Genomic DNA, 16,776 nt, shown 5'->3' with positions numbered 1-16,776 from the left:
CGCAGCTCCATCACTCCCTGACAAGCCGCAGTAACGATCACAGCACTGCTCCACTTCCTGCGGCAGATTCCGCGCAGCTCCATCACTCCCTGGCAAGCCACGATAACGGCCACAACCCCGCTCCACTTCCTGAGACGGTTACCGCGCGATTCTTTCACCCACTGGCGAGTCGCGACAACGGACGCCGCTCCACTTCCCGCGGCAGGCCCCACGTGGCACACCCCGATGATAGCCACGGGTCCACCCCACTACTCTCTGCAACAAACTCCGCCTGACCCTGGGCAGCCCGCTGCCAGACGGTTACAGATGTCGCTATCAGGCTACCACCCCCTCCGCCTATAAAAGGGAAATCCCAGATACGTTATTCCATAAGCTCTCATCTTTCATCTAAAAACTCTGCTAAATTCTCCGTTCGAGCACTCCATTCTTGTAGAGGCAGAGAACTGACTTGAGTGTCGGAGGGTCTTGCCGGAGCAACCCCACCTCCGGTTTAGACTTCCTTTGCAGGTCCCGACGGCGACCGCGACTTTCTCGACTCCAGCTTCTCCGGCGCAAACGGATTTTTGCATCAACAGGATTGGCGCTAGAGGAAGGGCCCCTGTGTCTTCGCAATACCCTTGTTCTTAAAGGAGCGCTCAACGGATCCACCTCCGGTCATCTCATCCGGCACTCACTCCTCCTTTCCTCATCTGCCCACTCCTCCTTTCCTCATCTGATGCCTTCTCACGAGGCATTCGCACAACTACCTCCGGCTATGGTCGCCGACAAGGAGTGGCCGGACGATCGGCCTCTATCGGATTCCGTCAACACCATTTCGGGGGGATCCCGGCGGGAGGCAACCAACATACCGGCTGTATCCCCCAAGCGGCAAAAGGTTGAAGAACCCATAACCTTTACCGAAGAAGACACCCAGGGAGTCCAATTCCCTCATAACGACGCAGTCGTAGTTTCCTTGAATATAGCAAATTACGACGTCCGTCGCATTCTTGTCGACAACGGAAGTTTGGCCGATATCTTGTTCTACGATACCTTTTCAAGAATGTCCGCTCTTGGCGGTCATCTGAGGCCGATTTGCTCCCCCCTGGTAGGGTTTACCGATGACGCCGTTCCGATGGAAGGAATGATAGCTTTGACTGTGGCCGCGGGTCAATATCCAAAGCAATCCAGGGCTCTGGTGAATTTTTTGGTGGTGAAGGCGCCATCCGCCTACAATGCAATCCTTGGCCGTCCCGGCCTCAATGCTCTCCGAGCTGTCGTTTCGACCTACCATTTGAAGTTGAAGTTCCCCACCAACCAGGGGATCGGAGAGGTCCGGGGAGACCAAGTCCTGGCCAGACACTGCTACAACATCGCCTTGCAAAGAAGCGATCAGGCTGACCCCTGTCCCGTCGATGGACTAGATGCTCGCGATGACCTCATCGAAGAAAGGGGCGGCCCAATCGAAGATCTGGTACCAATCCCTTTGAATGATGGGAACGCGGAGCATGTGGCGCTAATTGGCTCCAACCTGGGGGAGGAGGTGCGGACGTGTCTTATTGATTTTTTACGAAGGAATGCGGACGTTTTCGCTTGGGTTCCAGCAGACATGCCGGGGATTGACACGGAAGTCATGGAGCATCATCTGGCCGTCGATCCAAAGCATCGACCGACGAAAGAAAAAATCCGGAGTCATGCCCCAGAGAGGCAGAAGGCGATAGCCGAGGAAGTGGATAAGCTCCTCAAGGCCGGATTCATTAAGGAAGTCAATTATCCTGATTGGATTTCCAATGTTGTTCTGGTCAAAAAAGCAAACGACAAGTGGAGGATGTGCATAGACTTCAAAAAGCTGAGTAAGGCTTGTCCAAAGGACAGCTACCCCCTTCCCAGAATCGACCAACTGATGGACGCGACCTCAGGCCATGAGCTCCTCACCTTTATGGACGCGTTCTCCGGCTATAATCAAATTAGAATGGCGTCGGAAGATGAAGAAAAGACAGCTTTCATCACCAATCGCGACCTTTACTGTTACAGGGTCATGCCTTTCGGCCTCAAGAATGCGGGCGCAACCTACCAACGGTTGGTGAACAAAATCTTCAAAGAGTAGATCGGCCGAAACATGGAGGTCTACGTGGATGATATGCTCGTAAAAAGCAAGTCTTCCAGAAATCATGTCGCCGACCTCGAGGAGACCTTTGACGCTCTCCGAAAGTATAGAATGAAGCTGAACCCAACTAAATGCACTTTCGGAGTAACCTCAGGAAAGTTCCTGGGCTTCATGGTATCAGGGCGTGGGATTGAGGCCAATCCAGAGAAAATTCGCGCCATCCAGGAGATGACCGTCCCAAAGTCGATCAAAGAGGTTCAGCGCCTCACAGGGAGGATAGCGGCTCTTAATCGCTTCGTCGCGAGGTCGGTCGAATGGTGCTTGCCCTTCTTTCAAACCCTCAAGCAGCCGAAGAACTTCTGTTGGACCCCTGAGTGCCAACAGGCGTTCGAAGAGTTAAGAAGCTACCTTAGCTCACCCCCGCTGTTGGCAAAGCCTGAACCTGGGGAGGAACTATTTTTATACCTAGCGGTCTCTCCCATGGCCCTCGCGGCCGTCCTTGTCAAAGAAGAAACGAAAGTCCAGCGACCAGTCTACTACATTAGCCGCGCGCTGAGGGACGCCGAGATCAGGTACACCAAATTAGAAAAACTGACCTACGCCTTGTTGGTTGCAGCTCGGAGGCTCCGACCCTACTTTCAAGGGCACACCGTGACGCTACTCACCGATCAACCGATCAAGGCAGTTTTGCACCGGGCTGACACCTCCGGAAGAATGGCAAAATGGGCGATCGAGCTCACGAAATTCGACATCAACTACAGACCTAGACCAGCAGTAAGGGCCCAAATACTGGCAGATTTCATAGTAGAGTGCACCATCCCAGAGGAGGCCGAACCTGAGCAAAGCAAAGCTGACGACCTGAAGTCTCAACCGAACTCCCCCAACGAAGAGGCCAATCCCTCCGATCGCTTTTGGACCCTCTATGTGGATGGATCTTCCAACATGTCAGGCGCAGGTGCAGGCATGATCTTGGTCAGTCCGGAGGGAGTCATCGCGGAGTACGCTCTGCATTTCGAGTTCCCCGCAACAAACAATGGAGCAGAATATGAAGCTCTGATCGCAGGACTAAGGATCGCCAGAGAGCTGGGAATAAGTCAGCTCCGGGTGCACAGTGACTCTCAACTGGTGGTGGGGCAAGTCAGCGAGAGTTACGAAGCGCGGGAGGACAGTATGGCCAGATACCTTGAGAAGGTAAAGGAGCTCACCCTCGCCTTCAGTAGCTTCAACATTAGACAGATTCCAAGGCTGGAGAATACCAGAGCCGATCTTCTCTCCAAGCTGGCGACATCGGCTCCGACCGAATTGCCCAAAGGCATCCTCCTTGAAGTTCTAAAACATCCGAATACAGAAGAATCGTGGCCTGTAATGGAGATCGACCACGAGCCCAGCTGGGTCGACCCGCTGATAACCTATCTTAGAGATGGAGTTCTCCCTCAGGATGCGAAGGAGGCTCAGAAGCTCCGAAATCAAGCCTCCCGGTACATCCTTTATGAGGGCAAATTGTACAAAAGATCATACTCCTTGCCCCTCTTGAAATGTCTCCGGCCCTTGGAAGCTGACTACGTCTTGTGGGAAGTACATGAGGGGATTTGCGAAAACTATTTGGGGGCTAGATCTTTATCCCACAAGCTGCTCCGCCAGGGATATTACTGGCCAACGATGCATCGTGATTCGATTGAATATATCAAAAAGTGTGATCGATGCCAGAGATACGCCAACATCCAGAGACAGCCCACCACCGAGCTCGCACCCTTGAGCGCCCCATGGCCTTTTGCGCAATGGGGGATGGATATCCTTGGCCCTTTTCCCATGGCATCTGGGCAAAGGAAGTTCCTCCTCGTAGCGATCGACTACTTCACCAAATAGGTTGAAGCCGAACCACTAGCAAAAATCACGGAAGCAAAAGTACAAGATTTCGTCTGAAAATCGATCGTGTGTAGGTTCGGTCTGCCTAGAACCCTAATCACTGATAATGGACGATAATTTACGAGAGCGAAATTCACCGAATTCTGTGAAGATCTAAACATCTCCCACAACTTCACATCAGTAGCCCATCCCCAGGCGAACGGCGAAGCTGAGGTGACCAACAGAACCCTTTTGCACGGGATTAAGACAAGGCTTGAAAAAGTGAAGGAAACTTGGGCGGACGAACTTTATCATGTGTTGTGGGCGTATCGAACTACTCAGAGGCTACCTACGGGGGAGACCCCTTTCGCTTTAGCCTTCGATACGGAAGCCGTCATCCCCATCGAGCTTAAACTCCCGTCAGCACGAGTCGTGGCGTTCGACGAACATCAAAGTTCGCAAGGTCTTAGAGCCAACCTCGACCTACTGGAAGAAAGACGGGGATAGCTCAGGTTCGGATGGCAGCCTACAGACAGAAGGTTGCTCGATGTTACAACGCCCGGGTTAAGAACAAAGCCTTTGGAGCGGGAGATCTAGTGCTTCGACGAGCCGCTGTCTCGCAACCTCAGGACCGAGGAAAACTCGTCCCAAACTGGGAGGGACCGTATGAAGTCAAAGAAGTAGTCCGGCCCGGAACTTATTATCTTAAGGAACTCGGAGGAGCCGACCTCCCGCGACCGTGGAGCTCGAAAAACTTGCGGATGTACTACCAGTAACTTCATTTTAATTGAAAATCACATACCTATATGACCTTGGACAATGCAAACAAACTGGAAACCTCATCCCGACAAGGTCGAAGGCCCGGTTCCATTTAGACCGGATGGAGGGAGAGGCCTTACAGTGCCCTAATGTGCCCCCACAGCCATGTCAGGAACAGGAGGAGAACCTCGTCCTGACATGAGCAAGGTCGAAGGCCTGGTTTCATTTAGACCGGATGGGGGGAGAGGCCCTACAACGCCCATATGCGCCCCCACAGCCCTGTTAGGGACAGGAGGAGAACCTCGCCCTAACTTGAGCAAGGTCGAAGGTCCGGTTCCGTTTAGACCGGATGGGGGGAGAGGCCTTACAGCGCCCTAACGTGCCCCCACAGCCATGTCAGGAACAGGAGGAGAACCTCGTCCTGACATGAGCAAAGTCAAAGGCCCGATTCTTTTAGACCGGATGGGGGGAGAGGCCTTACAGCGCCCTAATGTGCCCCCACAGCCGTGTCAGAAACAGGAGGAGAACCTCGTCCTGACATAAGCAAAGTCAAAGGCCCGGTTCTTTTAGACCGGATGGGGGGAGAGGCCTTACAGCGCCCTAACGCGCCCCCACAGTCGGGCCGGGAACGAGAGGAGAACCTCGCCCTGGCTCGAGCAAAGTGGAAGGCCTGGACTCCTACGGGAGTCGGGCTCCGTCTACGATGCCAAGGAAGACTCCACCCGGACTCCTACGGGAGCCGGGCTCCGTCCACGACGCCAAGGAAGACTCCACCCAGACTCCTACGGGAGCCGGGCTCCGTCCACGACGCCAAGGAAGACTCCACCCGGCTCCTATGGGAGCCGGGCTCCGTCCATGACGCCAAGGAAGACTCCACCCGAACTCCTACGGGAGCCGGGCTCCGTCCGCGACGTCAAGGAAGACTCCACCCGGACTCCTACGGGAGTCGGGCTCCGTCCACGACGCCAAGGAAGACTCCACCCGGACTCCTACGGGAGCCGGGCTCCGCCCACGACTCCAATCACAGGAGGGTTCCGTCCGGACTCCCACGGGAGCCGAACTTCGTCTTGACTTCAGCGGAGAAAAATTCCGAGCGAAAAGGAAAAAGAAAGGCAACGGATCATGACAGCTACGATTGGAAAACGAACAGCGGTCGAGGTACAGAAAACTCTGTCACCGCAAGGACTGGGGCTCCCCATCGGAAGTCCCAGCTTTTGAGGAAGTTGTCGACACAAAATAAGACAACTTACTTAGGGTGACAGAAGCTCGGACCCCCGAATCCAAGCCCTAGGAGGGACCCCAGGCCCGAATGGCCCCAAGCGAGCCTGCAGCCATTGACGGAAAAATGACAACCGGATATCATCGAACGACGTAAAAATCGAAAAGGAGCTCGGCAAATAACAATCCAACATGAATAAAAGAGGTCGTCGATGACCTTAGGACGACGTGAAAAAGAAAAGAAGAAAAGGAGGAAGAGAGAAGAAAGAAGAATAAAGAAGTTCGATAGACGACTATTCGATGCAAGATGCAGATGAGGTAACAAAATCTCCTTTTCATTTTTCAACCAACAAGGTGTACGTTACAAGACCCGGTGGGCCAGAAAAAAAAAATAATAAATACATCATCGACGACATCGAGAACACGGTTTGGAAGGGATACGCCGGAAGCCGCTTCAAGCTGCAAACTTCTCTTCCCATTTCGTGTCCAATGCGTGTGGCGGGCCTATCGGCTTTCGCCCCACCTTGCTTCGCCCCACCTCCGAAGTCCCAACCTCAGGGGGAAAAGGATGGGATAGATTCCCGGGGGCGGTAAGGGCAACGGCAGCGGCGACGAAGACCTGTTTCAAGAAGAACCGGAGTCACCCTGGGGGCAACGGTGGCGCCAGAGATATGCGTCATCACCGAATACTCCGTGGTAGCCACCGTCCAAAACGCTCCGGCAAGGTCGGCATGCGCTACTTCCACCGCCCCCGCAACAAGTTTTACTGCCCCACCGTCGACGTCGACCGCTTCTGGTCCCTCGGCCCCGACGGCATCAAGGATCCCGCCACAGCTTGTGACGACAGCTCTGTCCTCTTGACCGGTATCACCCCGCCTTGCTACTCTGAAATTCTCGGGTAGAATATCTTTATCGGTGGCCCCCGTTATTAAACCCCTGTTGTTGAAGGAATTCTTCCTTGAGCCCCCTTTGAAACGACGGGGATCCTCAGCGGCCACTTGATGACCGGAGAACTCACCGACCGCTGTTCTCCTCCTCGCCTTCCTCCAAGCCCTAGACATCCCTTCGAGGATGGCCTCCGGGGTGGAGGACATGACGTGGGAACACCTTAGAGAAGAATCGAGGGGTTGAAGACGGCAAGGACCGGTGCGGAGGAAGTGGCTGAGTAGCTAGGCTCTCAGACGAAAGAAAGATGCCGTCCTCTCGGCAGGATGAAGCCCCGAAGGAAGAGTAGGGGGTTTAAATAGCCAACGGATCTTAGCGCAGTTATGGTGGCGGGTGTCCCTAGGCCAATTGGTGCATGCCACGTGTCCCGCATGTCCCACTCGCCGCTATCGAGGATTGACTGTTCGCAAATTTTCGTAGCGCGACGCTTGGGATCATGTTTCGGCGGGAGTTCCGAAAAGACTCTTCAGATCGCCTTAACCAGAAAAAGGGCTCTGACGTGCGCACATTAAATGCCAACATATCCAAGGGCGGTTATGCGCAGGATTCGAGGGGACGGTTTCGGCTGTGCCCATCTCTCTGTACTTCCTTCGTTCGAAATTCAAACTCGAAAGTAGGGGGACTGGTGTTGGGTATAAAATACCCATAGCCGAAGTCCTCAGCAGAATCAGCTCCAGGAGGGCTCCGACCGGACTCCTACGGGAGCCGGGCTCCGCCCACAACTCCAACCTCAAGGGGGGCTCCGCCCGGACTCCTACGGGAGCCGGGCTTCGTCGCCAACGTCAGCCGCCGGTAAGATCCGTCCGGGCTCCTACGGGAGCCGGACTCCGCACCTGATCTTAATTGCAGGAGGACTCCGCCCGGGCTCCTACGGGAACTGGGCTCCGATCGCAACATCAACTCCAGGAGGGCTCCGCCCGGACTCCTACGGGAGCCGGGCTCCGCCCACGACTCCAACCCCAAGGGGGACCCCGCCCGGACTCCTACAGGAGCCAGGCTTCGTCGCCAGCGTCAACCATCGGTAAGATCCGTCCGGGCTCCTACGGGAGCCGGACTCCGCACCTGACCTTAATTGCAGGAGGACTCCGCCCGGGCTCCTACGGGAACCGGGCTCCGATCGCAACATCAACTCCAGGAGGGCTCCGTCCGGACTCCTACGGGAGCCGGGCTCCGCCCACGACTCCAACCTCAAGGGGGACTCCGCCCGGACTCCTACGGGAGCCGGGCTTCGTCGCCAACGTCAACCGCCGGTAAGATCCGTCCAGGCTCCTACGGGAGCCGGACTCTGCACCTGACTTTAATTGCAGGAGGACTCCGCCCGGACTCCTACGGGAACCGGGCTCCGACCGCAACATCAACCCCAGGAGGGCTCCGCCCGGACTCCTACGAGAGCCGGACTCCGTCGTCGGCTCTGACCGGTGCCGAACTTCGGCCGACGGATCCGCATTCACAAGCGCGACGCCGCAACCGCCACGATCCCGCTCCACTTCCTGCGGCAGATTCCGCGCAGCTCTATCACTCCCTGACAAGCTGCAGTAACGATCACAGCACTGCTCCACTTCCTGCGGCAGATTCCGCGCAGCTCCATCACTCCCTGGCAAGCCACGATAACGGCCACAACCCCGCTCCACTTCCTGAGATGGTTACCGCACGATTCTTCCACCCACTGGCGAGTCGCGACAACGGACGCCGCTTCACTTCCCGCGGCAGGCCCCACGTGGCACACCCCGATGATAACCACGGGTCCACCCCACTACTCTCTGCAACAAACTCCGCCTGATCCTGGGCAGCTCGCTGCCAGACGGTTACAGATGTCGCTATCAGGCTACCGCCCCCTCCGCCTATAAAAGGGAAACCCCAGATACGTTATTCCATAAGTTCTCATCTTTCATCTAAAAACTCTGCTAAATTCTCCGTTCGAGCACTCCATTCTTGTTGAGGCAGAGAATTGACTTGAGCGTCGGAGGGTCTTGCCGGAGCAACCCCACCTCCGGTTTAGACTTCCTTTGCAGGTCCCGGCGGCGACCGCGACTTCCTCGACTCCAACTTCTCCGGCGCAAACGGATTTTTGCACCAACACAAGGTTAACATTTTTTTTTTCCTCTTGTGAACACATGTTGGCTATGAATTGTTTTTTGCCACAGGCTGAAAGAGAACATTTGATTTGTAGGATTGAGAGGATGGTAATCAGGGATTACTTTGGTCCTTGGAAGATAACATTTTGGGGTGGGTCGGCACAGTTGCTAATTTCCTACCGGACCGGACTCGGACCAATTTATAGCCGCGACCACCTTTTGGATTTTGAATGTGGACCTGCTCTACTAGGTCAAAACTTTGGTCCGAGTAACAACAGAGTTGGGCTCCAAGGTTGACATGGACTCTGTCCAACCCAGAATTGATCTAATTTCCAAAAGAATAAAAACCTTGAGGTCACCAGAAAAGAGTACCGACAAAACATGCAACGCTGGAAAGATCATCTAATGACAAGTGACAGCCCACAATGTTATTGCCTGCAGACAAATCGAGCCTCAGGCTCACATGCTTCCCTCTAACCATGGGCGGCTTGGGGATGTTCCCAGGTCTCCATCCATCTGATGATGGATTGATACTAAGTGGTGGTTTTTTGCCCATTGGAACGTTCATAGGTAGGGGTGCACGGACGGTGGGCTGGGCTAGAAGTGAGTCGGAGTTCGGGTTACACTAGTGAGGACTAGACTCAAGCTGGGCCTCAGAGCTGACCACCTGGCACGCCCGCCAGTCTCTGATCCACAGGTTGAGCTCAGGTCAATACAAAATATAACTTGCACAGGCCAGGCCTCAATATATTTCAAATATTTGCTGTTATTGATTTTTTTTTCATAAAAAAATAATCATATCTTTTTATTTGATTTTGCTTTTTTTTTATAACAAAATAATACGTCGGTGGATGGTAGCTTAAACTAATTGGCCGATGCTTAATATACGTGCATAACTAGCTTATAATCTATATGCGATGTATGTGATGCATCCCACTGATGACAACCATTCTCTCTCTAATCCCAGCAAGCATCTCCACGCCCGCTCTCCTCTCATCCGCCACCAATAACTCCGACTGGAGGCGAAAGATCTTCCTCTTCTACATCCACCGTGCATCCGTTCTTCTTGATAACCTCGAGAGCGAAACGGCAGTGCGAGAAGTCGTAGAAAATGCACACATTGTGGTAGGATATATTTATCTTCGCAAACCCGACCTGGGCATCATCCAATGCTCCGTCTCCTCTTTCGTTGCGCACGACGACACTTCAGATGGAGCTTCAATCTTTCGGCATGATCTTTCTTTCTACTCTCGCAAGAGGGACGAAGAAAGAAGTACACCCGGAGCTGAAAGAAAACCAGAGAGGTTAAACACATGAGAGATCGTGGCTTCAAAAAAAAAAAAATAAACACGTGGAATAGAGATTGATGTTTCCATATATATATATATATATATATATATATATATATATATATATAATCTAAGTAAATATTTCAAATAAAATAGAAAATACAATCTTTTCTTCTAAAATTAATAATAGAATTTTCTAATAATTTTATTACTTTATATTTTTAAAAAACTACGGCACGGCCCATGTTTTACCGCCAAAATGTGGGCCCACACGTTATGGTCCCGGAGGCCAGAGTACCGGCCGATAATTTTCAATATATATATATATATCATATGGCAATAAGATTCAAGAATCGCTTCCCTCCCTTCGTCCCTGAGTGGGCCCTCTCCCCACCAAAACCCTAGCCCAAACCCTAAACCCTGATCCTCTATTCCTCTTCTTCTTCATCTCCGAAACTCTCCTTGTCTTCATGAACGCTGCCGCCGCTGCAGCGAGCAATGCAAAAGCTCTGGCGTGGAGCCTCCGGCCCCGCACCCGTCCGCACCACCACCGGATGGCTTGAGAAGAATGCCACTCCGGCTTTCCTTCCCTCCGTTCCCGTGATCAGGTTTCCGATGCCCGTCTTCCACCTCCGCGCTCCCCCCTTCGCCGGCCCTTCAGTCCACCGACTGAATCTCCCGCACAGGGCCCCCAGGATTGCTTGTTGCCGTGGTCCTGAAAGCGTTCTCCAGTCGAAGCGCGCGTGGTCCCCGCTCTTGAGACAGGCTCGGGAATCGTGCTCTGCCGCCTGGTTGCACGGCGAAAGGGCGAGGGGCTTGGCCGAAGGTTTGAGGAATCGTGAGAAAGGTGGAATCTTGGATGGGTCTCGTGAGGAGGAGGAGGAGGTCGTGGAAGGGAAGAGGAAGTCTCATGAACCACAGCAGCAGCAGCAGCAGTCTGGAGGGTGATCAACAGAGTGGTGGAGAGGAGGCAGAGAGGTGGAGAGTCTAATGGTACGCCAGTGGGAAATCTCGAGCTTTTGATGATTCCTGGGGTCGGACCTCGGAATCTTAGGAAGCTGGTGGATAACGGTTTCAATGGTGTTTCCCAACTTAAACAGCTTTACAGGGACAAGGTAATTTAATGAAATTGCTTGAAAAATCTTATTGATCTGCATAATTTCTTGAGCTTGCTAAAATCATGCCTGAGTTGAGAAATAGTTCTGCTTAATTTTATGTAGGATGATGTAAACATATGAGTTATTATCTGGTTATATGTATGGTCATTACTCGTCAGCATGTGTTGTTTTTTCCTCAGTTTAATAGCAGTCAATAGTCGTTATGATATTATCTCCCTTTAAATGCATTTATAATGGAATTACACTTTTCATGTCAAGATGTTGAGTTATTATCGATTTCTTTGTTCTTTTCTAAAGATTGGACGGGTTTGGAGGGCCAGTTGGTTCTAGATCTATATGAAAGACTCTCATATTTGTCCTAGATGTTATTTTGAAATCTTAAGTACGAGTTGAATCTGGTTCTTGTGTTTACTAGATGTTGTTACCGGAATGATGCTATTAATTCTAAAATGTGTTGACTAATTTTTTCTCCATTTTATACATGCAGTTCTTTGGAAAGTCTAGCGAGAAGATGGTTGAATTCTTGCGTAGCTCGGTAGGGATTATCCATAAAAACCATGCAGAGAGTATAACTTCTTTCATCAAGGAGAGTGTGGATGGAGAGTTGGAAGTGGAAAGCCCTAACTCTGAGATTAAGCCTATGCAGAAGAAAAGGCTGACTTTTTGTGTTGAGGGAAACATTAGTGTAGGAAAGACCACTTTCCTGCAAAGAATAGCTAATGAAACACTTGAATTACGTGATCTCGTGGAAATTGTACCAGAGCCTATCTCGAAGTGGCAGGATGTCGGTCCTGACCACTTCAATATACTGGATGCTTTCTATGCGGAACCACAGAGGTATGCCTACACCTTTCAAAATTATGTGTTTGTAACAAGGGTCATGCAGGAAAGACAGTCCGCTGCTGGAATCAAACCCCTAAGACTCATGGAAAGGAGTGTTTTCAGTGATCAAATGGTATGCATCTCGTTCTTGGTCACCATGTTAATTTATTTTTTCACATTGAATACAGCTATGAGTAAAATTGTCCCATTCTTACCGTCTGTAATCTGCTTCACTTTCAGTTTAGCTGTTATTGAACTCTTTTAAAGATTGGAGCATAAATGACAGGTTTTTGTCCGAGCTGTTCATGAAGCCAAGTGGATGAATGAAATGGAAATTAGCATCTATAACTCATGGTTTGATCCTGTTGTATCTTGTCTGCCGGGACTTATCCCTGATGGATTCATTTACCTTAGAGCTAGCCCTGATACTTGTCACAAGAGAATGATGCTACGTAAGAGGGCAGAGGAAGGTGGTGTTAGCCTTGATTATCTTAGGGACTTGCATGAAAAACATGAGAGCTGGCTATTTCCCTTTCAAAGTGGAAATCATGGTGTACTGTCAGTTAGTCAGTTACCCATGCATGTGGACAGCTCCTTACATCCTGATATAAGAGAGCGTGTATTCTATTTAGAAGGCAACCATATGCATTCGAGTATTCAGAAGGTAACTTTGTGAAGAGATACTTTTACCGAAACCTTTACTATTAAATTCTCTATTGATTTTATGGATGGGTTATTTTTGTCCATGATCAGGTTCCTGCTCTGGTGTTGGATTGTGAGCCCAACATTGACTTTAGCAAAGATATTGAAGCAAAAAGGCAGTAAGTTTGCAATTATCCTCTTGAGCCTTTCTACTTGTGTACTGCTGAAGCCAAATGTGTCTCCAACAACTACTTAATTCTGACTCGGTTATTCTTTATCTTTCTTTTAAACACATAATTTGTTGTTGCTACTGTTACATATCTCTTTTTAACTTTTTCTTTATCTTTGGTTTTTATTTTTTATTTTTTTGGTTGTTGAAGATTATTTAAATGATAATGGAAATGGTAGCAGTGACTTTGCTTTATGTATCATTGGACCATAAGTGAAAACCTAGCTGTAGTGGTTTGTTCAATTGGTGGTAAACTAATAGTTAATCTTCCTAATTAACTTTTTTTCCTAATGGGTTTTAGTTACTGATAATTTTATTTTGACGATTAAAACATCTTGGTCGTGTGTACCAGTACGTTCTTGTAATCAAGTAATATAGAGTCCTAGGATGTATGATGTCAGTATTGAATAGTTAAGAGTATCTCTTAAATCTGTATTCCTTGGCAATGATATTGCTGTGGTCGGTTTTTTGTCATTCTTCACAGATATATATGCATTGTTTGATTCTTTTCAAATGGATGATAGGGCTCATGATTATGCTTTTTATGTTTTTGTGAAATTTCATTGCACAACCAAACATCTGGCATCATGGAACCACGACTTCTAATTTAAAGCACACAATTATGCTTTTTATATTTTTGTGAAATTTCATTGCACAACCAAACTTCTGGCATCATGGAACCATGACTTCTAATTTAAAGCATGATATAAAATCATGAAATACAATAGATGGCAGATCTACGTGCACCCCTAGTGCGCTTGTGTGATAGTCAAGCATTGCTTTTATTATCTTGCTGCTAGTTGGGTGCATGCCCTCGAAATAATCATAATACTGAATAGTTGGACTCGCAGCTGTATTTTGTGGCTTAATGTCTGATTGCTAGTTGGTGTCACTGAGAAGTTACAAGATAATCATAAGAGCGGGGCATGCTTTATCAATAGGATTTCTTGATAATAAACGTGGGCATTAAGATGAAGATAGCAGAGGTGTGGAATGTCAATATGTAAGTATGTTGGCTGATCTATGGATGCACCTACGGGCTGTTTGGTTGCCTTGTAGATGATCGCATTTGTAGATGTAGTTGTTACTAGAAATGCTGCATTTGTGTTTGCACGTGTCTGTTTAGCTAGCTAGCACATGGAAACTACACTTGCAGTTCTTATGTTTGGTTGTTTAATATGGATAGAGTGTGATCACCCTGAAACTGACATGGTAAGATGTCCTCCAGTGATGTTATTATATCATATTATCATATTATATAATTATTACAATATTATACTGTAATATGATTGTGATCTAATATAATTTGTAATATTATACTAGAAGATATAATATAATATATATAACATAATATAGTAGATTATCTTATATAAGATAATAATATGATATCTTATAATATAATTTAATATAATATAACAAAGCAAAATGTGACATAACATAATATAAAAAAGATAATATGACATAATATAGTATAGTATAGTATATTGTATGGTATAATGAATATGAGAACAACATCAATTCATATAATTATTGTATTATTTTGTTTTAATTATTGATCAGTATCGACATATTAAAATTATTATATTATATTACTATATTAATATTATATATAACATACATATTACTATATGATATTATGATATTAGATAATATTTTTATCATATAAGAACTGTTATAATAAGAATTATAATAATATCATGATATTTTTGTTATTATTACAATCATAGCAATATTGCAATCACATGACCATGTAGGGCAAGGGAGGTGGTGATAGCCCTTAAAAGCTGCATCGAGGGCTTGCATCTGGAGATGCAGCCATTTTTGATGCATCTCTAGATGCAGCAAAAGGGCCTTGGGTGTAACCCAGTTATCTGCATTTGGTTCAGTTGTAGGCAACCAAACACCTGATATTCCTGGTTGTAACTGGGATGCAGCATCTGAGGCAAGATGAGGCAACCAAACTGTGTGCATTTGCTGCTTGCCAATTGGACTTTAGTTTAATATATTATTAGGAAATAATATGATAGGATATACGGATTGGAATACATGTCATTAAAAGGTTGACTCGTAACTTGAGAATAGTAGAAATGGGAATTGATTTGATGAAATAATAGTATAATTACATTAAATGGGTGCAATGAAATTTAGAAGTTGCCATGAGGATCGAGATGGTGATATCATTGGTATGGTTAAGGTTCAAGAAGCCCTCCACAGAGGGGCATAAGTGTGGGACAAAATGTCTGCAAGTGAATACAAAGGAACTTGCGCTTTTTGTTGGTAGTCAATATCTTGCAGATTATGATTTTAAAGCATTTACCGATATCTTAAAAAAGTTGTGAGTGTTGGCTTTCATTCCCTAATAAAATGTCTTGCAGTATAAAGCCTGATCTATATCTGGCTGTTTCGTCTGACATTAACAGTTTTGTGAAGTTTTGGATACATCAGCTGGCAGGGCCAACTTGCGCTGGAAGTAAATTGTCAACGGGCATGTCCCGGAGATGAATCATCAACTTTTATTGGATCATGCTAAAAAATTACGCCATGAAAGTTGTGCAATGTGAACTTTTGCTTGATTTGGCTTGACTTGCTGGATAAAATGGATGCTTACCACCTAATACAAGTTTGGACTTTGGTGTCCTAATAATCTACTTGATTTCAGGTGCCGTACAGGGCAAATAATGTGTTATTTCTTGTTATAATATGGCATTTTGTTTACATTCGACTTCAGATGCTGATGGCCAATCGATACTCTGATGACCCCTAATTCATTTGCACTGATGTCTCTCAATCATTTCTGTTAAGGTATGCTCACCAGGTTGCTGAATTCTTTGAGTATGTGAAAAGAAAGAAAGCAGAGGCCTCTCCTGAAGCTGGTTCCGATGGGAAGAATACGACTCAGCAGATATTGACTCCCCGTGAAGGTAGTTTGTGGATTCCCGGAGGTGGCCATATTTCTGAGTCAGCTCTGAAATCTCTCGATTTAAGGAGAGCCATGTCGTTCACGTCGAGCTAACTCCCATATCACAAGTTCTGCCAAGTTTTGTCACTGATATGCTCGTGCTTCCGGTGAGTGAGATGAAGGCTGCCAAGTTTATTGCGCTTTCCCGGTGCTGTTTGACCCATATAGAGCAAGCTTTGTATATACACCGTACTGTACTAACGTGTGCTCGTGTGTGTTGGAATGAACCGTTTTGTTCCATGGGCTGCATGTCCTACGGAATTGTCTCAAGTTGATTTGATTTTGGGCCAACTGCTCGAGTCTAGCGGCCTTTGCTTGTAATGGGCCCGATAGACTTGGTGCTAGCTTGCCTTGCTGTTCACCTATTGTCTGTCAAAAATTCTATATACCCTTGTATAGAGTACGAAACTAATCTATCCGTTTATCGTTTATCCGATTGGTCTCATTAGCTTCTAATGGTATATTAGCAATGAGTACGTGTACTGCATATAAGAAAGTTCGAAGAATTTGGATCAAGAGATAGAACGTATGGATTAGATAAAGAGTGTTGTTTATTTTAAGGTTTAAGTCCAATTAGTTGGGGAAGTGCAGACGAGATGGATAGAGTTTTTTTTTTTTTTTTGGGGTGAAAAAATAGAGTTTGATGAGGATAAGAGATGGCTTTTTTTCAGGAGGCTGAGGAATTCAGGATGGTTAACGATATTCAGATTATAAAATTTGACAGAATTAAATACATATTTTTCTCATTTAATGGTATAGAATAGGAAATTATATTATATGTTATTAGCATTT

At 47.8% G+C, this 16,776-nt stretch overlaps 1 protein-coding gene across 1 annotated transcript; it reads left to right on the top strand.

Annotated features, from left to right (window-relative positions):
* The first annotated feature begins 10,567 nt into the window (after positions 1-10,567).
* Positions 10,568-16,415, top strand: LOC105051845 (uncharacterized). The gene is given in 6 exon segments (XM_010932478.4): positions 10,568-11,154; positions 11,157-11,329; positions 11,820-12,287; positions 12,441-12,818; positions 12,908-12,975; positions 15,828-16,415. Coding segments are annotated over 6 exon segments (1,740 nt in total). The 5' UTR covers positions 10,568-10,712; the 3' UTR covers positions 16,039-16,415.
* Positions 16,416-16,776: the final 361 nt, after the last annotated feature.

This window comes from Elaeis guineensis, chromosome 9 (assembly GCF_000442705.2).
Source record: "Elaeis guineensis isolate ETL-2024a chromosome 9, EG11, whole genome shotgun sequence".
In the NCBI taxonomy this organism is placed as follows: Eukaryota; Viridiplantae; Streptophyta; class Magnoliopsida; order Arecales; family Arecaceae; genus Elaeis; species Elaeis guineensis.
Note: the sequence above shows the minus strand (reverse complement) of the source record. Positions and strands in the feature narration are given on the sequence as shown.